Source organism: Prionailurus bengalensis, chromosome X (assembly GCF_016509475.1).
Source record: "Prionailurus bengalensis isolate Pbe53 chromosome X, Fcat_Pben_1.1_paternal_pri, whole genome shotgun sequence".
Classification (NCBI taxonomy): domain Eukaryota; kingdom Metazoa; phylum Chordata; class Mammalia; order Carnivora; family Felidae; genus Prionailurus; species Prionailurus bengalensis.
Window position 1 is genome coordinate 81761085 of NC_057361.1, and position 24663 is coordinate 81785747.

The following is a 24663-nucleotide window of genomic DNA, read 5'->3' on the forward strand; positions in this document are numbered from 1 at the left end:
AGAAGGATTCACATTTTCCCAAGGAAGGATGGGCTTTGCAATTATTGTGACCTCATGAAGATCAGTGACATCAAAGTTGAATCCAATAAAAAAAATGAATGCTGGGGAGAGTTTAACATGCATGTTACTGTCCTTACGTGGCTGCTCCTACCTGACCAGACCAAGTTATTGAAGATTCAGAGGAGAGACTGCAGATTACCATCCCCATTCCTATAATTCAGAAATCTTTGTTGAAGTAGAATTGAACCTTCCTAGGATCTAGACTGGAGTACTGGTGACAGCATTTGCTCAGGCTCTTTGCCAAAGTCTGAGGACCACATAAAAAGACTCCCACCACGGACCTGCAGGAATAGAACAATAGGGCAAGAATACAGCAAAAGCTGCTATGTTCATGAGGATGGAGAAACTGCCTCCGCTAGGCCTCTACTGCTCCCAACAAACTTGCATAAAGATTCAGTTGACTCCCTCACATTCTTCGTTGTAGTTTTCTCACGTTTTCTGCTTGCAAGCCCCAAATGTGCTCCCAGCCTTCTGTTGCTCTCAGCATGCATGCATCCTTACATATTCTATGGAGAACAGATTGAAGATCTGATGCAGGGTAGAGGTTCAGTGCTAGACCCTGGAGCCCAGCTCTCGGTTGACATAACAGCTCTGATGGGGGACCTGGGTGGCTCAGTTCAGCATCCGACTTTTGATTTTGGCTCAGGTCATGATCTTGTAGTTCGTGAGATCTAGCCCTATGTCAGGCTCCATTCTGACAGTGCGGAGCCCGCTTGAGATTCTCTCTCTCCCTCTCTCTACCCCTTCCCCACTTGTGCTCTCTCTCAAAATAAATAAACTTTAAAAAAATAAATAGAAATAACAGCTCTGGCACTTATCCCTGCTGTGTGAATTTAGGCAAGTTTCTTTAACCTCTGTTTCAGTCCCCGCCCCCCCCCTGTAAAATGGGTATAAAAATAGTACCCATCTCACAGGGTTGTTTTGGGGTTTATTTAAATGAAAGACATTTGTAAAGCAATTATAAAAATGTGTGGCCCATAGCAAGTGCATATGTGTTAGCTGCTATTAGAGCCATCCATTGTGCACTTATCCCCACTTCAAAATTTCTCACACTGAAGAGGTGGTCAGCTTCTCACCAAGGATAATCTAATTATGCTCTGGGTCTCACCCTCTCCTTCCTTCTATCATCCCTTCCTCTCCCCTCCTTTTGACTTCATTGAGATATAATTCACATGTCATAACATTCACATTTTTAAAGTGTACAGTTAGTGCTTTTTAGTATAGCCACAAAGTTGTGCAACCATCACCACTATCTAATCTGAGAACATTTTCATCATCCCCCACCAAAAAAAGCCCACACACATTAGCAGTCACTCCCCATTTCCTCCCGACCACCTCCTCCCAGCCCTCGACCATCAAATCTACTTTTTATCTCTAGATTTGTCTGTTCTTAACATTTCATATAAACGGAATCATACAATATGTAGCCTTTTGGGTCTGGTTCTTTGCACTTAACATGCTGTTTTCAAGTGTCATCCATGTCCTAGCATGTACCAGTACTTCACTTTTTTTTTAATAGGTGAATAATAGTCCATTGTGTGGATATACCATATATTGTTTATCCATTCATCTGTCATTAGATACTTGTGTTATTTCCACTTTTTCACTATTCTATATATATTCATGTACAAGTTTTTGTGTGGATAGCAAAGGCTATTTTCCATTCTCCTGGGTATATACTTAGGAGTGAAATTGCTGGGTCATTTGGTAACTCTAGGTTAAATATTTTGAGGAAATGCCAGAGTTTTCCCAAAGTGCTGCACCATTTCACATTCCCACAAACAATGTGAGAGGAACTCTCCTACAATTTTTCCACTTCCTCACCAACTCTTATTGCCCATGTTTTATTATGGGCATAGGGGCACCTGGGTGGCTCAGTCAAGCATCCAAATTTGGCTCAGGTCATGATCCTATGGTCTGTAGGTTCAATCCCCACGTCAGGCTCTGTGCCAACAGCTCAGAGCCTGGAGCCTGTTTCAGATTCTGTCTCCCTCTCTTTCTCTCTCTCTCTCTCTCTCTGCCCCTCCCTTGTTTGCACTCTCTCTCTCTCTCAAAAATAAATAAACATTTAAAACAATTTTTTAAATTTGTTTTGAAAGAGAAAGAGAGCATGAGCAGGTGGGGCAGAGAGAGGGAGAGAGAGAATCCCAAGCAGGCTTCATGCTGTCAGCACAGAACTCAATGCGGGATTCGATCCCACAAACCATGAGATCATGACCTGAGCCGAAATCAAGAGTTGGACACTTAACCAACTGAGCCACCTACGCGTCCCATCCCCATTTTTGTATATTTATTTTATTCTATGTACTGGTTTCTGTTCTGTCTATAAACATGCTTGGATCATCTTTAAGTTAAATAAGCATTTCCTGGACCCTGCCACACCTCCAATTCTTTAATATTTCCTCCCTTGGTTTTTGTGACACCACTTCTCCACATTCTCCTACTTCTTCTCGGCTTATCTTTCTCCATTCCCACACGATGTAAGCATTGCTTAATGCTATTGTCCTCCACCACTCTCTCCTGGCAATGTCATCCATTCTCACAACTTCAACTATGGTCAGCTCAACACAGTAATTAACATAATCTCTTTTGTTTAAATGCTGCTTTCCTGTTTACAGAGCATTTTTCATATAGGTATATGTTTAATGTTTATAATAATTCTGCAAGTGAGAAGAGAAGGCACTTACTCAATATAACCCCCGTTTTATAGATAAGAAGTCTGAAGGTTAGAGGATTTTCTAGCTCAAGGTCCCAGGAATGGAAAGATCAGAACTAACATTAGGACCCAGGATCATCTGAATCGGAGTGACTAAGTATTCTCACCACTGCCTTCATGAAGCCTGCTGTGATCACCCTATGTTGGCATACATTTTCCTTCCCTCGATATCTATGTACCTGTTTCATGGAGTGCATCATTCTGTTTTGGGTTGATTGTATGCATCTCTTATTAAAATGTATGCTCCTTGAGGGCAAGAACCATATCCTATTTCTCTTTCAACCTCCAAACCTTCTAGAATAATGAGTGCTGAACTTATAGAAGGTAACCAGTAATGTTTGTGAAATTGAATTGATCCTTAGTTGCCAACTTGTTCCAGGAGTTTATCTAAATGATCAGCTTAATTTCTTTCCCATTAGAATGGCTGATTTCATGGCACCAGGTTTTCCTATATGCTCTAGCATGTCTCAAAACTCTTCCAGAAAGACCGACAATGTCAGGTCATCAGTTAACTAGACAATACACTCTAAACTTTTCTTACTTGACGTAGGGATTATTAAGCCCAAAAATAATGCATTTGGATTTTTCCAGTTTTCCATTTTATTCCATAATACTAATCGGAACTGAGTCTCCTTGCCTTGTTTGAATGGGGACTTGCAGGGGAACCAAACGTCTTCTTATCAATTACAAGGTCACAACCCTTATTTGGCTAAAACCCCAGATGCAATTTTTTCAGTTTTAAGCAAGAATCTGAGAATGATTCAAATAGTTTCTTCCCCAGAGATCTTTTTCCCAAAAATGCTCAACATGCTGTAATATCTTTCCTAAACTCTAACTCTGTAAACTCAACTAGAGGAAAATGCACTTACTTGGGGTGGGCATTAGCTATTGTAGAAAACTCATTGTCCCACATGGGTCTCCCAAATGAGGTTTTCTGTTTCAGACCTGTCAGGATGTCAGTGGCCTTGTCAAAGTTTAATGCGGCATAACCAGCCTGGAGCCAAAGAAATAAAAGTTAGAAAAAGCAGGCCCTGATAGCTGTTTCTTCCTTTAGCCACTTTTATTTTGTTTTGTTTTTGTTTTGTTTTGTTTTGGCCACTTCTAAACTCAGGGGTGAGAGTGAGGGCGGATAAGAAATCATTATTTCCAATCAGCATTCATGACCTTGTCTAACATTTATCTTGCATCTAACTTGGGAATTAGTGTATTGTTTGAACTCACGATGTTGGTGTCCCATCCGGTGAGAAAGAGACGGTAGTTTAGAAAATCCACTTTGCCTATTTCTTCCATCTCATGTTCCAGAGAAGCCAATAGGTCACTGAACCAGGCAAAGGCACCTGTCTCCCTGCAGATCCAGAAGAAATAGATCTGGAATTAGCAAGAGAGAACATAGCCTTACTAAGTGCCTTCATGATGTACATTGTGGTGACATGATTATGAGCATATACTCTGTATTTGTTGATCAAATCTAAGAGTGACCTGAAAAATCACTTCTTCAGAGCAGCAGACTTTAGAAAGCATGAATGTTCAGAGTTCTTACAACATCCCTTAAGGAAAAAGACTTCCAACATCATCTTTGGTTCAAGGTGATTTTAAATTCCAAATTGAAAATGAAGACTCTATTCTTGTGATGAATCTGTAAAAGTGGATGCCTTGGCAGACAGAAGTGATCACTCACTCTCATAGCTCCAGGAATGGTTACTCTCTTATCAATTGTAAAGAGTTTAACCCATGAAAGCAATGGACCTGTCCAGCCCAGTCCAGATGCAAAGTGGTATGAGGGAGTTACCGTTTGTGTTTTAAGGTTGTGATCTGCGTGCCGAAACTTGTACCAGATAGATTTTAAGATGGAAGCAAAGGGGGTGACCCCAATTCCTGCTCCAACCAACACAGCCACTTCATACTGGAAAACATCTTCACTGACAGTGCCAAAGGGACCATCCACCTCAATCCTGACAGAAGACAGAAGACAATGGGCAAGTGAAATCTCACTTCCACCCCCAACCTCAAATATCCTCCCAGAGACATAGCTGTTCCCATTGCTCATTTAGTGCCTATTTATTTTAATCATATTCTATCTTACCAGACTTAAGGTTCAACAAGGAATTGCTTTCTCTTTTCTGCCTGTCTGTGTCTTGCTCTGGGTTTCCGCTGCTCTTGGGGACCTACCTGGGAATTGGTGAATGTTGTTGCTCAAAAGCCCTTATGAGATTTTCTGTCCAGTCTCCCACTGCTCTGATATGAATGGAGAAGAAGTCTTCCTCTGGAGCAGAGGTCAGAGTAAAGGGATGCCATTCCAAGTAAGAGATTGAAGGACACTTAACAAAAATATACTGTCCCACTTCCATGATGAAGCCACGCTTGCTCATCTGCAATTCCAAAACTTTGGATGGGTGCATGACAACCTAAGAATAGAGCACAGAGGCCAGAGGAAGTAAATTCAAATGGTGACAGGGGCAGGCAGATGAAATAAATGAATAAAGCTGGAGGGCAGGTCTTAGTGGTGAACTGCTAGCGAAAGCCCTTTCTAAAGGTGGCAGCAGTGGGGGGCCTGGGTGGCTCAGTTGGTTGAGCGTCCAACTTCGGCTCAGTCATGATCTCATGGTTCAGGAGTTTGAGTTCCAAGTTGGGCTCTGTGCTTACATCTCAAAGCCTGGAGCCTGCTTCACATTCTGTGTCTCCTTCTCTCTCTGACACTCCCCTGCTTGCATTCTGTCTCTCTCACTCTCAAAAATAAATAAACATTTAAAAAATTAAAGGTGGCAGCAGTTACTTTGTCCAGACAGTGGTTGCACTATGGAACTGCAACTCAGCACATTCAGGTTGCCTGATTCTTCACTACTAGCTGTTTATCCAAAGGATACAAAAATGCTGATTCGAAGGGGCACATGCACCCCAATGATTCTAGCAGCATTATCAACAATAGCCAAATTATGGAAAGAGCCCAAATTTATATTGACTGATGAATGGATAAAGAAGGTGTGGTGTGTGTGTGTATATACACAATGGTATATATATATACACACACACACACACACACACATACAATGGAATACTGCTCAGATATCAAAGAGAATGAAATTTTTTCATTTGCAACAATGTGAGTGGAACTAGAATGTATTATGCTAAGCAAAATAAGTCAGAGAAAGACAAAAATCAGATCATTTCACTCATGTGGAATTTAAGAAATACAACAGATGCACGTAGGGAAAGGGAAGGAAAAATAAGATAAAAGCAGAGAGGTGGGTGCCTGGGTGGCTCAGCCGGTTGAGCATCTGACTTCGGCTCAGGTCATGATCTCACAGTTGATGACTTCAACCTCTGCGTCAGGCTCTCTGCTGACAGCTCAGAGCCTGCAGCCTGCTTCAGATTCTATGTCTCCCTCTCTCTCTGCCCCTCCCCTGCTCATACTCTGTCTCTCTTTGTCTCAAAAATGAATAAACATTAAAAATTTTTTTAAAAAGCAGAGAGGGAGGCAAACTATAAGAGACTCTTAAATACAGAGAACAAATGAGGGTTACTGGAGGGGTTGAAGGTGGAGGGGATGGGCTAAATGGGTGATGGGCATTAAGGAGGGGACTTGTGATGAGCACTGGGTATCATATGTAAGTGATGAATCACTGGGTTCTACTCCTAAAAACAATCCTACACTGTATGTTAACTAACATGAATTTAAATAAATTTTATAAACAGACAAACAAACAAACAAACACACAAATAAATACCAGGTTGCCTGATTCTTTGGAAGAAGATAGAAATGCCATTTTTATTTTACTGTGAAAGCCTCTATCCAGATTTTTAAATGTTAGCAACCAATTCAACTTTCTAAACAATCAGTGTGTGGGCCAACCAAAATATGTCTGTGGGCTAGATCTGGCTCAGGCCACCTGTTTGCAGCCTCTGACATAGACCCATGCTGATGATTTCTGCCAAACCCTTTTTCCCATAGTTTTGTCCAACACTGGAGGAACTGAAGTATATTGCCCCCCAGTTCTTTTTTATTCCCTTCAGAGTGACAACATGACAATCTATTCCTATAATCAGGAAGAATAAGACTCTTATCACAGCTAGGGGAAAGTGTATATTCATTACCTTGGTAATCACAACCTTCTACTTTGAACGATAAAATCGGAGAATCCTTTCAAAGATATAAAGAATGCCTGGTGCAAGTATCCACTTCCAAGACTGCACAGAAAAAGAATAAAGTTGAGGTTACACATTAATCTCTTGTTTAGGATTTGTGTAGCAGTAATATTGAATATTACTTCATTCAGTAATATTTATTGAGTTTTCTGATATGTATCATTATTAAGCCACTAATTTCACCAAAACTTGAGGATGGAAATGGAAAGGAATAAATTGCAATGGTTTCATTTGCTAATCTGTTACTCATAAAGCAGATAATTTCCTGAAGTTTTACAAGTCTCACTGGGAAGCATAGAAAAGCACAGAAATAAAATACATTATAATTATATGTATAATTATAATGTATACATATACCTATAATTATACATATACATATATATGTATAAATATCTTAAATTATATATAAATTTTAATTTTAAGACTCCAAGACAGTATTCCAGGACAATTTGTCCAATCTGAAAAAAACAACAGAGAAAGTAGATGCAACATGGAAGCAGATTATTATAAACAAAACAACTAACAAAAAAAGGAAAGTGAGTGACTGACAGTATTGGTAACAGTATATAAAACTTGGTATTTATCCATCACCTCTTTTTTCAGGTTTTCAAAACACCTAACATAGTAATATACTTTTTATCTTGTCTACGTTTTTTTAAAGTAGACTTTCTATCCCTGAGATCCTCTCAAAGGTAGCAGGTTGCCCCCATATGTACATGAGCTGCTAAAAACATATTTCCTAGCAATGCTAAGTCATGTCCTTTCTTGCACAACTTCTTCAGCACGATACATCAGAACTATGTGGAATGAGGTTTCTTACGCTGTTTCAGGCAAACAACTTCCTTAGGTATTTCTAGGAAGGAAAGGGGCAGAGATGGGGCTGGTGAACTTGAAAGTGGGTATTATACAATTTGATATTATTCCTTATTTGGAAAAGATTCCCCATGTCTTCAAAGGAAACACAAAAAAAATATATTTAAGAAATGGCTGATAACAATATGGAAAAAATTGACCTCAGAAGTAATCAGAGAAATGAATATTAAACCAAAATAGCATTTTGGAGAGCCTGGGTGGTTCAGTCAATTGAGCCTTTGACTCTTGATGTCATCTCAGGTCATGATCCCAGGGTTGTGGTAATAAGCACTGAGTGTGCAGCCTGCTTAAGGTTCTCTCTCTCTCTCTCTCTCTCTCTCTCCCCCCCCTTTCCTGCTCACATGTGCTCTCTATATATAAAATTTTAAAAATAGTATTTTAGCCTCTAACATTGGGAAAAACAACTTTAAACCATAATGCCTACCATTAACTGGGATGTAGGGAAATGGGCACATTCACATGTGCAGGTAATGGAGGACAAATTAGTAGTATCTTCCCAGAAAGCAAAGTGGCACTACATCCCAACAGCCTTAAAAGCATTCCTTCTCTTTGACCCAGAAATTTCACTTCTGGGAAATGAAGCATAAAGATATAATTAAGGTGTATACTAAGTGTATGAGCATAGCAATGGCCATATTATTTACTAAGAAAAAAATGACAAAAATGGTATATCACAGAGATTTCTTTTGCCAATACCAAATTCACTTTTTTAAGTTTTTATTTACTGTTTTGTATTGAGACATAATTGACATGTCATTATATAAGTTTCAATTGTACACCATAAAGATTCAATATTTATATATACTGCAAAATTATGACAATAAGTCTAGTTAATATCCATCACCATACATCGCTGCAAAATAATTTTTTCTTGTGCTAGGAAGTTTTAACATCTACTCTCCTAACAACTTTCAAATATGTGATACAGTATTATTAACTATAGTCACCATGCTATACCTGACATACCCATGACTGGAAGTTTGTACCTTTTGACCACCTTCACCCATTTTGCCCACCACCCACCTCCTGCCTCTGGCACCCACCAATCTGTTCTCTGTATTTATGAGCTAGGTTTATTAAAGTACAATTCCACATATAAGTGAGATCATACAGTATTTGTCTTTTTCTGTCTGACTTATTTTACTTTGCATAATGCCCTCAAGATCATTAAAAGTGATCATGTAAAAATTTTGACAAAAATGGTATACCATACAGCTTTTTAAAAACAAATGTTTCAATGAAGCAGAAGAAAGAGAAATTTAAAAAAGCAATACCATTTACTATTGCCCCCCCAAATAATAAAATACCTAGGAATAAAGTTAACCAAAGATGTGACAGATCTGTACTCTGAAAACAATAATGCATTGATTAAAGAAATTGAAGATGACACAAAGAAATAGAAATTCCATGCCCATGGATTGGAAGACAAATACTGTCAAGATATCCATACTACCCAAAGCAATCTACAGATTTAATGCAATCCTTACCAAAATACCAACAACATTTTGCACAGAACTAGAACAAACAATACTAAAATTTTTTTGGATCCACAAAAGACCCTGAATAGCCAAAGCAGTCTTGAAAAAGAAAAACGAAACTGGAGGTATCACAATTCCAGACTTCAAGTTATATTACAAATCTGTAGTGATCAAAACAGTATGGCACTGGCACAAAAATAGACACATAGATGAATGGAAGAGAATAAAAAACGCAGAAATAAACCCACAACTGTATCATCAATTAATCTTCAACAAAGCAGGAAAGAAAATCTAATGGGAAAAAGACAGTCCCTTCAACAAATGGTGTTGGGAAAATTGGACAGCAACATGCAAAGAATGATACTGGACCACTTTCTCATACCATACACAAAAATAAACTCAAAATGGATTCAAGACCTAAATGTGAGACCTGAAACTATAAAAATCCTAGAAGAGAAGACAGGCAGTAATTTGTATGACATTGGCTGTAGCAATATTTCTCTGTCTTTTTTTTTTAATTTTTTTTTCAACGTTTATTTATTTTTGGGATAGAGAGAGACAGAGCATGAACGGGGGAAGGGCAGAGAGAGAGGGAGACACAGAATCAGAAACAGGCTCCAGGCTCTGAGCCATCAGCCCAGAGCCCGACGCGGGGCTCGAACTCACAGACCGCAAGATCGTGACCTGGCTGAAGTCGGACGCTTAACCGACTGCGCCACCCAGGCGCCCCTCTCTGTCTTTTTTAAGTTTATTTATTTATTTTTGAGAGAGAAAGAGCATGAGTGAGGGAGGGGAAGAGAGAGAAGAAGAAGCCCAGGCAGACTCCACACTGTCAGCACAGAGCCCGAAGCAAGGCTTGAACTCACAGTGAGATCATGACCTGAGCTGAAATCGAGAGTTGGATGCTTAACTGACAGTCACCCAGGCACCCCACAACATTCTCTAGATTTATCTTCTGAGGCAAGGGAAATAAAAGCAAAAATAAACTGCTGGGACCACATAAGAATAAAAAGCTTCTCAACACTGAAGTAAACAATCATCAAAATTAAAAGGCAACCGATAGAATGTGAGAAGATATTTGCAAATGACATATCCAATAAAGAGTTAGTATCCAAAATATATTAGGAACTTATAAAACTCAACATCCAAAAAACAATCCAGTTAAAAAAATGGGCAGAAGACATGAATAGACATTATTCCAAAGAAGACACACAGATGGTCAACAGACACATAAAAAGATACTCAACATCACTTATCATCAGGGAAATGTAAATCAAAACTACAATGAGATGTCACCTTACATCAGTCAGAATGGCTAAAATTAACAACACAACAGGTGTTGGCAAGGAAGTAGAAAAAGGGGAAACCTCTTGCACTGTTGGTGGGAATGCAAATTGGTGCAGCCACTCTGGAAAACAGTGTGGAGGTGCCTCAAAAAGTGAAAAATAGAACTACAATCCAGCAATTGCACTACTAGGTATTTACCCAAAAGATACAAAAATACTGATTTGAAGGGATACATGCATCTGGATGTTTATAGCAGCATTATCTACAATAGCCAAATTATGGCAACAGCCCGAGTGTCTATCGACTGATAAATAGGTGAAAAAGAAGTGGTATATATACAATAGAATATGACTCAGCCATAAAAAAAGAATTAAATCTTGCCATTTGCAACGACATGGATGGAGCTAGATAGCATTATGCTAAGTGAAATAAGTCAGAGAAAGACAAATACTATTTGATCTCACTCATATGTGGAATTTAAGAAACAAAACAAAAGAGTATAGGGAAAAGGGGAGAGAGAGGCAAACCAAGAAAGAGACTCTTAACTATAAAGAGCAAACTGATGGTTACCAGAGGAGAGGTGGGTGGGGGCTGGGTTAAATAGGTGATGGGGATTAAGGAGTGCACTTGTGATGAGCACCAGGTGATGTATGGAAGTGTTGAATCATTATATTGAACACCTGAAAGTAATATTACACTGTATGTTAACTATAGAGGAATTTAAATAAAAACTGAAATATATATATATATATACACAATAAATTTTAATATATATTTATTCAAATTTATTATATTTTCTTTTCTGGCTTCAAGGTCTTTTAAAATATTTAGGGAATATTTTTTCTAACCCTCCGGTATTAGATAAAAATTTCCCATATGTTGGGGCACCTGGGTGGCTCAGTCGGTTAGGCGTCCGACTTCAGCTCAGGTCACGATCTCGCGGTCCGTGAGTTTGAGCCCCGTGTCAGGCTCTGGGCTGATGGCTCAGAGCCTGGAGCCTGCTTCCGATTCTGTGTCTCCCTCTCTCTGTGACCCTCCCCGTTCATGCTCTGTCTCTCTCTGTCTCAAAAATAAATGAACTTTAAAAAAAAAATTCCCATGTGGTATTAGGGTGCTTTTATGATTTCCTTCCTTTCTTTAACATTTAAATCCTTGATCCATGCATTCCTGATTCACATTTTAATGTACAGTGTGGAATAAAGATTCAGCTTTTTTCCTGGATGGATATCCTATTATCTCCAAAACACTACTGAATGATATATCTATTTTTCCTACTAATTTGAAATGCCAACTTTTGGAGATTTTTTAAAGATATTATTCCCATTTTAGATGAGGAATGAGCTATTGCTCTTAATTCTGCAACTGATTTAAAGATTTAAAGACTTTAATCACCTTCAGAGCACTTTGAGATACCACAAGTAAACCTCTCCCATTTATTCCTCCATCTAACATATTTTATGAGCAAGCAAAGATAAACCACGATATCCACAATAATTATCCCGAGGCACACCTTGAGTTCCCTGGAACCCAGTTTCTTGAATGCCCACTATTGAATAATAATTTCCAAACAGGTACTTATAACACCAAGGAAAGCTGACTTTAAGAATGCTGCTTGAGGCACCTGAGTGGCTCAGTTGGTTAAGCGTCCAACTTCAGCTCGGGTCATGATCTCACAGTTCGTGGGTTCTAGCCCTGCATCAGGCTTTGGGCTGACAGCTCAGAGCCTGGAGCTTGTTTCAGATTCTGTATCTCCCTTCCTCTCTGCACCTCCCACACTCACGCTGTGTCTCTCTCTGTCTCTCAAAAATAAACATTAAAATTTTTTTTTAAAAGAATGCTTTTTAAAAAAGTTAAACTCACAGAAACAGACACTAGGAAGGTGATTAACCAGGGCCTGGGGAAGGGGGTCAGGGAGTGTTAGAAAGATGTTGGTAAAAGGGTATGTGCCTTCAGTCATAAGATGAATAAGCTCTGGGGATCCAATGTAAAGCATGGTGACTATAGTTGATAATAGTGGATAGCACACTTGAAATGTGCTAAAAGAGTAGATTTTAAGCATTATCACTATCAAAAAATTGGTAACTACGTGAAGTGATGGATGTGTTAATTAATCACATTAGGGTGATCATTTCACAAAATATGCATGTATCATTCATCACATTGTACACTTCAAATATATACAATTTTATTTGCCAATTGTACTTCAAAAAATCTGGGAAAAAAGAATGCTTGCCCCCACTCAAGAAAATTGACTTGATTTCACAGCTAATCTTTGGTACAGTACAGTGTTCGAGAGCACATTCTTTGGAATCTAAAAGGCTTGGGCTTGAATTCCAGTTCCACTAGTTACTTACTGTAGGAGCTTGGCAGTTTAATCTCTTTGAATCATAGTCCTATCATCTCACAATGGAAACAAAAATGTACGTACCTCATAGATTATTGCTATGTATAAATGAGACAATCCATATTACACAGCAAACCTGTCATATGGCAAACACTATTAATAATAGATCTATCAGGGCATCTGGGTGGTTCAATTGGTTAAGGGTCCGACTTCGGCTCAGGTCATGATCTCGCAGTTCATGGGTTCGAGCTCTGCATCAGGCTCTGTGCTAACAGCTCAGAGCCTGGAGCCTGCTTGGGATTCTGTATCTCCCTCTCTCTATGCCCCTCCCCTGCTTGTGCTCTCTCTCTCTCTGCCCCTCCCTCACCTGTGCTCTCTAAATAAATAGATAAATAAACAAAAAAACATTTTAGTAATAGTAATAATAACAACAATAATAATAATGTGAGCTATCATTATTACCTTTGGAGAGGGTCTCACAACATGCAATAACCATTAGTTCTTTCTCTTCAGGATCCCCTGCTAATGATAACTCCCTAGCCTGTTGTCATTGATATTGGAGTTCCTTGGTGGTAGGAACCTTGAAAATATATCCTCCAGAAGATCCAGCACAGTGCTGAGCTAATAATGGTAACAATAATAAGAGTAATAATAACAACAATAACAATAACAATAACAGCTCCTGACAGGAGTCTGTCCCTGTCGGTGGGCTTCTTACCTCAGCAGGGAGCCCTTCAAATCGGGGATGCTTGCAGTGGGAGTCATGATCATCCCACTGCTCGAAAAATTCTGCACACCTGTGTGGATGACTCTCATTCAGGCTCTCTTCTGTTTGACCCCGGACAATTCCACTGAGACGGACAAAGAAGGACAGTTTGGGACAAAGAATTATGCAAGGCCAGGGGCTGGGGCATGAGAATGAGGGTTTGAAGTCCTTACCCAATGCCATGAATCCCTAAACCAATGAAGTAGATGATAAAAATATGATGAGTATACCAGAAGACCTCAAAATAACTCCTCCGGATAAACTCCATAGCTGAAGTCACCATGAGAACCAGAGCTATTGTGATGATCACTCCAGTGACACCAGTGATGCTGGTAAATGTCACATACTCCACTGTCTATGAAAGAGGAAATTTCAACTTAACACAATGTATACCAAGCATACCATGCCCTTCCTGCTCATGACCAGATTCCAGATGCTTTGCCATTGAGTCAACTCACCATGTTTGGGGACTGGATAGGATTTATCCAAGAATCTTCATCTCTCTCTTGTTGAGATAGGGTGGAGAGAATGGAAGCAAGGGATCCATCTGTGGCCCATCGGCTTCTGCTGTAGTGTTCAAAGTTGAACAGGTGTGCAATGATATGAATAGCTAAATGGAAAGATGAAAGGGAATTGAAAAGTGTCTCAGAAACATTATGGCAGGCATGCCCTACTAGAAAAGGAGAATCCTATATATAGTGTCTAGCAGAATGCCGAGTCTACAGAAGGTGCCCAATAAATCTTGACTGCAAAGAGAACCAATATTTTTTTTATACTCATTCTGTTACCAAAAGAATCGAATGTAAGTTCCATGAAAATAGGCCTACAATGGTGTGTGGCAAGTAGTGCCAGGTTTTCAATAAACACTTTTTGAATGTCTAAATGCATAGATAAATGAAACTACACTCTGAATGCCTGCGACCTTGCAGTTTTGTGGTTTGCCTCAGTTACCTGTGTGTAGGCAGATCATATATGCTACCAGTTTGTGGAAGGCGAGATTGTGATCCAGTTGCTTTCTCAGGGCATGCCTGCAAAACTACAAATGGGAAGTGATCAAGGTCTGATGTCTGCAGGCAGCTTTATAACATTAGTAACCCATAACCAAAATGTCTTAAACAAAGCATACCTATACCCACCCAACCTTACCTCCCTCCTTGGCTACCAAAGGAGACCCTTGGCTTCCATTCCTAGGGGTTTGATATTAGGTCATCCTACTGAGGAGTTCAGGATCTCTTGTCTTTAGTGTGAACATTGACCTACAAGTGCCTGGGACTCACTGAGCAGGTGCCCCTCAGGAAGGACAGCAGATTTCGACACACAGGAAGCAGGATCAGTGTGCTGTTAAAATTCAGGCAGCGAGCAGAGGCTCGGGCCCAGGCCAACGCCGACTGGAGCAGAGGAGAGAAGAGACCATCAGCTGCTTCCCTCTCATCATCTAGCAGGTGACCACGCACCCAGTCCACTTGTCTGAGACATGGGAATGGACAGAGCTACATCTTCCTCACCTCCTATTCAGTAGTTAGCACAATCAGTGTAGACTCTGTTTGCAAATGACGGAAAATTTGCTGATCTTAATAGTGAATTGAGAAATTCTCATGACAGTGGTTTGGAAATATTTGTACAATACAAAAGAGAACAGGATTTAGTAATTTCACATTAACAAATACAGTCTATCAAAAAAAAAACAAATACACTCTACAAATGTAATACTCTGCAATGAGTATTTTTGCCTAATACACTCAATTATTACTTTATTGTTTGTTATTTGAAAACAATCTCAAAGAGTGCATATATTTTTTAATGTTTATTTAATTATTTATTTATTTTTAAATGTATATTTATTTCTTTGCGGGGGGAGGGGCAGAGAGAGAGACGGGGAGAGAAAGAATCCCAAGCAGGCTCCACACTGTTAGCACAGAGCCGGTCGCAGGACCCAATCTCACAAATCCATGAGATCATGACCTGAGCTGAGATAAAGAGTTGGATGCTTAACCGACTAAGCCACCCAGGCACCCTGAAGATTGTATATATTTTTATTTGCACTTTAAATAAAGCTTATATATTTAGAGGTATAATTACAGATGGTGACTATTTTTTCTTTTCTGTATTTTCTAATGTAATTATAAGCATGTAATAATCATGTAAATAAACAATAAAAAATTTAACCATTTATATTTAAGATGTCTTTAATCATTGAATAAAGCTCAAGTAAAACTAGTGAACCCCTCAGAGCAAAAATTTTAAACTTAGGTAGAGATTTCAGAAGGGAGAAATTCTGAGAACAGAATTTCAAACTGACTTCCTTGGGTGGCCCGGAAGCATACATCAAATTCAATCTGATCCAGCAGTAGGAGCTGCCAGAAAAGGAGACAAGAAATCAGTGCTTCAAAGAAGTATTTATCCCCAAAGAGGCTTGGTTAGGTATAAGCTGGACCGAATATGCTGAACTCCATGGTAGTTAAGTCCAACTTCTCTTCTTAACTCTGTGCAACTCATCTCTGAGTCAGCTCCACATACTTGGGATTGCAGGCTATGGAGTGTGACAATCTCCTAATAGCAGCAGAGGTGGTAGCAGCAGCCAGGCAATTTTTGTTGCACTTTAGCCAGCCTTACATGTGTGCTATCAGCAACTGGCTGAAAGGCAGAATGTGGGTTACAATTAACAATTTCTTGGACTTTTTCTAATAATCTTGTTCAGCACAAAAACTATTTTTCCATACAACCTAAACCCAGGGAAAGGTGACATCAAGCCAGATAAAGATCTGCCTAACGTCCACAATGGCTTACAATGTCAGGCAGTGCAGTGAACAGGGCTGCCCCACTGTTTTCTGTTCCTGGCTCTTCCATAGGACCTGTGTTTTCTCCCTCTGCTGAGTCACACTCTGAGTGTTTTTGAGAGAGACATCCTGCTCCATTTCTGAGTAAATTTTCTCTGCTCATCTCAAAGATCTTGCATTTCCACATTGGTTCACACAGCTTGCTTATTTGAGTCACAGAGGTTTCTTAAAGTTAAAATTGGCAAGTAAATGGAAAATATAGGACTACAATTTCACAGTTCCATATTTTGTAGGGGCTATCTGTATGGGATAAATTATTTTTAGAGGAAATCTTTTTTTACCATTACAGCACATTGAAATATCCCAATTTATGTTCAGTTTTCAGTATCAGCACTACCTGATGTTCTAACTCAACTGTCGCTGTCCTTAATGTCTTATTGACTATAAATTTTCTTTAATGTTTATTTATTTTTGAGAGAGAGAGCGAGGGAGGTAAGAGAGAGAAGGAGACACCAAATCTGAAGCAGGCTCCAGGCTCCCAGCTGTCAGCCCAGAGCCTGACACGGGGCTCAAACTCTCGAACGGTGAGGTCATGACCTGAGCTGAAGTCAGACGCTTAACCGATTGAGCCACCTAGGCTCCCCCTTATTGACTATAAATTTAAACTGCTTCTTATGTTACTTATTTGTTCTGCTTCACAGTGAATCAAATAACTGTATTTTCCTAGAGGAAGCATGAATTTAAGAAATGCAGTACAGAATGATTAAATAAATTACGGCACATCAATGCCATGAACTGCTATGTTCTTAAAAGGATGACAGCTATAGGCACTGGAGTAGCAATGGTATATGTTTAACTTTCAGGTGAAGTGTGGGGGGGTCTTGATTTCCAGCATTTGCCAATTGACATGATGTGAATACTCCTGCCATGGCAGATTTCATGATACCAACTTGATGTCACTGAACACCATTAAACACAGGGTTGAGAAGAGATCCACATAACTGGCTGTTGTAAGCTGGTATGAGCTAGTTCCAGCACACCACTAGTTACATACTCACATGGAAAGATATCTGAGATACACTACATGTAAGAAGCTATTTCCAGCCAATATCTACAATGTAATCCCTGCTCTGGTTAAAACAAAAACCTCTTTGCTACTGTGTGTGTTTATCAAAACTCATAGAATGGTGAACCAAAAAAGAGAAAATTTTACTGGATACAGGGGATTAAGAAGTGTATAAGAATAATACCTATTGGGGTGCCTGGGTGGCTCAGTCAGTTGAGCGTCTGACTTCGGCTCAGGTCATGATCTCGCGGTTTGTGAGTTCGGGCCCTGTGTCAGGCTCTGTGCTGACAGCTCGGAGTTTGCAGCCTGCTTTGAATTTTGTGTCTCCCTCTCTCTCTGCCCCTCCCCTGCTCATACTCTGCCTCTCTCCGTCTCTCAAAAAGATATAAATGTTAAAAAAAAATTTTTTTTTTAAGAATAGTACCTACCACAAAAACAAAATGTATGTCTGATATATGTGTGAGCATATGTCAATGTGTCTACACACACATGCACAACAGCACTATTAACAGTGGTTGTCTCTGGGGAATGGGATGGGAGGGCAATTTTCACATTTTACTTTATACACTTCAGTATCATTTGATCTCACTGAAAGTAGTATTGTTTATAATTAATTTTTTTTAATAGAGAGGATTTTTTAAAATGAAGTGAACGAAATGTCCACAGGATATCAATATGATTCATTTTTCTGTGGCTGACTTCTTGGTCATAAAGCAATTAAGCTCTTAATAACTAGTCACATTTATTGCATCATTCTCTTAACAAAAAGCTGTTTTTAAAATAAATTAACACTTGCTTTGGAGTTATAATTTCCAAAGAAGGATCAAGGATCAACATTTAAAATGGAAAACAGCAGGATGAAATACGTCACAAACAAAACATTCAAATTAGTTGTGATCTCAACATGGATCCTTTGATTAGAAAGAGAAAAGAAGGATTTAAAAAAAATGACAATCTGTCTTTAAGCATGTACATTGGAAGGGTCTTTGTGGAAAGCTAATTATCTAATCAAGATGAAAGTGATTTAACCAAATCCCTTACCTACTGAAAAACTGACTAGTGTTAGCAGTCAAATTTGCTTTTCTAATCAGATAATGGCCAGGTTGATGAGCCTGTGAGAGAATAATTCTCACCTCCCTGATTCTTCCTGGTCACCACCACACCAATGTGCCCTACTTCTTCTATTCTTGACCTGTGACTTCCACAGCTTTCTCCATCCCGTTATTCTCACCTGCCCCCTACCTTTCTTCAGGCCTTGAGTTCTGCAGCACCACACACCCCAGAGACTCCCTAAGCATCCCTCTTGTTTGTTAGGTATTTTTCTCTGAGATCAGTCCACAGCGGTAGCTTTCAAGTTGTTTGTTTACCTGTCTTATTTTATTATGTTTTAAATGTTTGTTTATTTTTGAGAGGCCAAAAGTGGGGGAGGAGTAGAGCATGGGACAGAGGATCAGAAGTGGGCTCTGAGCTGACAGCAGGGAGCCCCATGTGTGGCTAGAGTTCAGGAACTGCGAGATCATTACCTGAATTAAAGTCAGATGCTTAACCGACTGAGCCACCCAGGCGCTCCTGTTTACTGTTTTAAACCAAACTATTTCTTAAAACCATAAACAGGAGTCCATAAAACAGATAAAGGTTGCTTTGGTTGAAGTAGAGGCAGGGGCAGGAGCACTACTTGATTAGCTTTCCCTTCACACCTATAAGAGCACTTGAGTTTCTGTAGAAACCAGTTTGAAAATGATCGCTTAATAGTTTTGTTTACTGTGTGTTTTTATTATTGGATCAGGGGACTGTGCCCTAAATAGGGTTCTGAGATTTTAGTGAACAAAAATACAGGATGCCCAGCTAAATTTGAATGTCAGATTTTTAAAAACGAATGATTTTTTAGTATGCATATGTCCTGTGCAATATTTGGTATATACTTGTACCAAAAAATGATTTTTCTTGAATTCAAATTTAACTGGGCATCCTGTATTTTTCTGGTAACCCTAGCCCTACAAGAAATCAGGGCATTGGGTCTCAAAGAGCTGAGGCCACAAATAACAACAAAAAACCCAAAGAGATTCCCCATATCACAACTATGATACTCACCCCCAGGATTTCTCTTGTATAGAAGTACTTATCGGCTTTTTCATATGACAGGAAGGCATGCACAAACAGGAAAACATTCAGCCCCAACCAAGTAGCCTAGAGGAAAAAACAAACAAACAAGCAAAGAATAAAGTAAAATTTGGGTATGGGAAGGAATAGGTAAGTCATAGGAAATAATGTCACCATTTTGGCTATTTTGTGTTTGTTTTCATTTTAAATGAGTACAAGCCCTCTAGTATCTAGCTGCCTTTCAGAGAGAGTTAGTACTTCAAGACATGCATTAGACGCTAATGATCATGGTCAGCAAATCAAGGCCATGAGCCAAATGTAGCTCACCATTTGCTTTGTACAGCTTACAAATTAAGAATGGCTTTTACTTTTTTATTTGTTTTCACACATTTAAATGGTTGGGAAAATGAAAAGAAAAAGAATATTTCATGATGTGAAAATCACATGAAATTCTAATTTCAGTGTCTGTAAATAAAGTGGAATTGGAACTTAGCCATGCCTACTTATTTTTATATTGTTTATGGCTGCTTTCATGATTCAATGGGAGCATTCAGTAGCTGTGACAGAGACCATATGGCTTGCAAATCCTAAAATATATACAACCTATCCCTTTACAGGAAACATTTGCCAACTTCTGGACTGGAGCAAACTATTGCAACTAAAAGATGCAATAAGTGAATAAATGGATTTCTAAGGAAACAAAGAATAAATTTAACATCTATAATAATACCCATCTGAAAGAGATTAAACCATTCCAGATGGGCCTGGGCCTGCCTCTTTAATTATACCCTGACACACATTTTCCTGTTTTTAGATTGTGAGTCTCTTTTCAAATTAACCTACCATTGCTTTGGACTCATTTGAGCTCTTAAGACTGCTTTTGTCTATCTCAAGCTCTGTCTCTGCACTGGGAAAAGGGGCAATTTGGACCCCACTGCCCCATTCATTGCCTTGGAAATCAACCATTGTGGCCCTATCCCAAGCTTGGAGGTGCTAGTTTGTAACCAAGCAGGACTCTAGGGCATTAGGATGCCCCTAAAATATATTGTTGACCTCAGGATGGCTCAGAACCATCTCAGTCCCATGAGTAGAGGGCCATTAGCCTAGGACATGGCCCATTCAGAGTCCCTAGATCTGGACTGTTCACACACCTTTAGCAGCATAGCATAGTGATTTAAAGTGATATCGAAGACAAATTCCTTGGGCTCAAATTCTAGTTCCACCACTTTCTTGTTCTATGATCTTAGACAGACATGTGATTTAACTTCTTTGAACCCCAGTTTCTTCTCCTATAAAGTGAGGGTAGTAACAATATCTACCTTGCAGCAATGCTGTGAAGCTTATGTGAAATCAAGCATGTGAAGTGATTAATACAATGGTTGGTGCATAGTAGGAGCTCAACAAATGCTAACTACAGACTTGTGTCATTACCAGGCTGGCTTCACCAATCCACTTCTACCTGCATCCTTTGCTTAGACACCCTTTCCAGAACTGAGGATCTTTCAGAAATTCATTTACCCTAATAGAAAAAGAGAGGTGAAAGACACAGATACCTCAATAGTTCAAAAGACAGAAAAGAGAAGTTTATTTAGAGAGAGCAGAAATATTTCAGGATCCAAGAGAAACACAAAGAACTCTGTGTCAGACTATCACCAACTGTAGACAAGGAGAATACAGTGACATTTGGGAGTAAGGAATTCCATTTCCCACCCTCACTATCATTTCTTCCATTATGAATGGATAATGAAGTCGAAGACCTGGCAAAAGGAGGAGTAAGAATGTTTTCTGAGTAATTTAATTTTTGTGTTAAAAAACAGTTCATAGGAAGGTAGCCTCAGTGGCTCAGTCGGTTGAGCATCCAACTTAGGCTCACGTCATGATTTCACAGTTCGTGAGTTCAAGCCCCGCATCAGGCTCTGTGCTGACAGGAGCCTGGAGTCTGCTCCAGATTTTGTGTCTCCCTCACTCTCTTCCCCTCCCCTGCTCACACATTCTCTCTCTCTCTCTCAAAAATAAATAAACATTTAAAAAAATTAAAAAAAAATAGTGCATAGGAGTATATGTCAGAGATAGCAAGAAGTCTGAGCCTACCAGCAAGGTTGGTAGGGGGTGGAAATTCAAAGCTATATAGTTAAATGTGAGTCACCACAATGGGTGTTGAACTCTCTAAGCAAAAACTAAGGGAGGGATACAAAATGCAGGGGATTTTAGAACTAAAAACAGACTTATATTTGTATCTAGTTATTTCATTTATCTCCCCCCACACACAGATGACCTAAAGTCTAGAGAGGATAAATAATTTGATCAAGATTACTCAATTAATAGCAGAACTGAAACTAATTCCTGGGTTCCCTGTCTCCTAAACTAGTGCAAAAGGAATTACATACACTGCATTGAGCATTGAAAATATAAAGCATAGGGTAACTGGCCCAGTTAGGCACTTGGCCTTTTATTAAATGCAAAACAAAGAATCTGATTGCTCTTTACACCTTTTTTCCTTGAGCACCTGGGCAGTCCTTGGGGACCCAAAGAGGAGAAAAGAGATAACCCCAGAAGGATGGATAACATGAAGATCTAGGAAACTGAGAAAGAACAGGGAGTTCCAAGCTCAGGGGTGGCTCAGAAAAGGAAAAATGAGGGTGGGGATAGGTGTGTGTGTGTGTGTGTGTGTGTGTGTGTGTGTGTAAGGAAAAGGGGATTGTGCATATGTGGTGTGGTCAAGAACATCTGGCCTAAACACTGGGAAGCTGAGTTTGAATGATGGCTCTGCAATCAATTCACTGTGTGATATATGGAGTTGGTTTATATCTGCACTATACAATGCCATAGACACTACCCATATGTGATCATTTGAAATGTGGCTGGTCCTAACTTAGATATGCTATAAGTATAAAACACATATAGTGTTTCAAAAACTTAGTGAAAACAAATGACATTACATGCTCTCATTACTATTTTCTTTTTTTTAATATTTTTGAGTGGAAAGTTTATTGGAACATCTTTGTCAAGCATAATTTAAAATTATTTAAAATAGAGTCACCTGGGGTTCCCAATCAGTTAAGCCTCTGATTCTTGATTTGGGCTTAAGTCATGATCTCACGGTTTGTGAGATCCAGCCCCACATCAGGCTCTGTGCTGACAGCGTAGAGTCTGCTTGGGATTCTCACTCTTCCTCTCTTTCTCTGCCCCTCTCCAACTCATGTGCATGCACTCTCTCAGAATAAATAAACATTTAAAAATAAAATTATTTAAAACAAATTAAAAACATCTACACAAAGTCAGAACTTTCAGTTTTTTAAGATGAAGCTAATTTAGTTGTAGTATCATGGTTAAGAAAATAACAAGTATGGCAAGCTATACATTTTTAAATTATAAAAAAAACATTAAAAATTAAATATCTGGGGCATGTGGTGGCTCAGGTCATGATCTCGCAGTTCATGGGATTGAGCCCTGCATTGGGGCTCTCCACTGACAGCGTGGAGCCTATTTGGGATTCTCTCTCCCTCTCTCTGCCCTTCCCCCCACCTTGTGCACTCACAAGTGTGCTCTCTCTCTCAAAAATAAATAAACTTAAAAAAATTAAATATCTAACAAAATATGTCTTGCTGTTGCTTTGGGGGAAAAGGTGGAGACAAATATGTTTTATTTTAATTATATATATTTATTAAAAGATTTTCCATATGACATTATAAATAGTCCCATTTCTTTTGTATTTTTCTATAATACATGAATTCACACAAAGGAGATGGAATACATAAAAATAGAAATATGGTAGAAAAGTAAACCACATCACACCCAAATACACAGTTAATTATTACAGAAAGCATAATCTGAACATATAAGGCATATTAGTTTTAGAAAAAGAGCACTACCCACCCACATCTTATTAGTATTTTCAATATTGATTACATGTTGAAAGGATAATATTTTTGATATATTGGGTTAAACTAAATATATTACTACACATTAATTTCACCTATTTCTTCTTACCTCTTTCAGTGTAGGTACTAGAAATTTTTTACATTAGATATATGGCTCCCATTACATTTCTATAATCAACAGCACTGGGCCATGGTCTTGAAGAATATTTCTATATCAAACGTTCAGTGATTTTATGAAATCTTGATGTTAGCAGTATAGAAAGGATGAAGAGAAATGAATGCTGCATGGCAACAGTTAGAAGTGAGATGGAAGAGAAAAAGAGAAGATGGAAAATGAAAACAAATTGAAATTTCAAATACTTGTGCTCTATATCATTTGTCTCTTTACCAATCAATTTCTGGAGTTGAATTTTTCCCTTTTCTAAAATGGTGAAATATATCATACACAGAAGATTTTACAAAACACATATTTGTTCTCTTAGAGTTGAGTTTTTTAATAGATAACTGGCCTTAGTGGGCCTAATATTGACATGGAATATTTCCATTTCAAATAAGTTTACAAATGTTAACAAATATAATGTCTCCTTCCTCTGTTAAGAGTAATAGATAGTGAAATGTCGCTTACCAGAAACAAAACTGAGAACCAGTGGTTAACCACCCAGTTGCCCATTGTCAAGAGGTGGTTTGGAGTCTCTCTAGGCAGCAGGGATGATTCAACAACTTGGATTCTGGAGACGTTCTTCAGGATTAGGTCTTCTGTCTAGTTCAGGGTATGTGAGTCTTTAAGATATGAAAGATGCACAATTACCCAAAAAGATTCAAGGAATGAATAAATGCATTCTGCCTTCCTCCTTCTACGGAACTATGTTATCAGCTTCAGTAGACCAGCCCTACCTATGAGAACCACAGGGGTTTTCCCTGGTGAGGTTTTATCCCTTCAGGAAATAGCAATCTTCTGGAGTGAGAATATTCTCTCTCATCATCTTATCAACATGACCTAATGTGAGGCATTGCTTTCCTTGGTAAGACAATTTGCTAAGTTTCTCACTAAAGGCTAGGGCTATCAACAGATGACCTCAGGAGAAGCAGGGCAGGAAGCAAGCATGTGAAGCTTTAAGGTGGGCAATCAGAAGAGCTGCTACATCTGCCACTGCGATTTGGACCTCAGCCTG

The 24663-nt window shown here is 39.0% G+C and overlaps 1 protein-coding gene across 1 annotated transcript; it reads right to left on the bottom strand.

Moving 5' to 3' along the window:
• Positions 1 to 217: 217 nt before the first annotated feature.
• Positions 218 to 24185, bottom strand: NOX1 (NADPH oxidase 1). Its single transcript, XM_043569580.1, is given in 13 exon segments — positions 218 to 341; positions 3646 to 3770; positions 3998 to 4144; positions 4566 to 4728; positions 4946 to 5181; positions 6869 to 6961; positions 13620 to 13752; positions 13841 to 14022; positions 14126 to 14277; positions 14619 to 14703; positions 14945 to 15055; positions 19602 to 19697; positions 24117 to 24185. Coding segments are annotated over 13 exon segments (1692 nt in total). The 5' UTR covers positions 24162 to 24185.
• Positions 24186 to 24663: the final 478 nt, after the last annotated feature.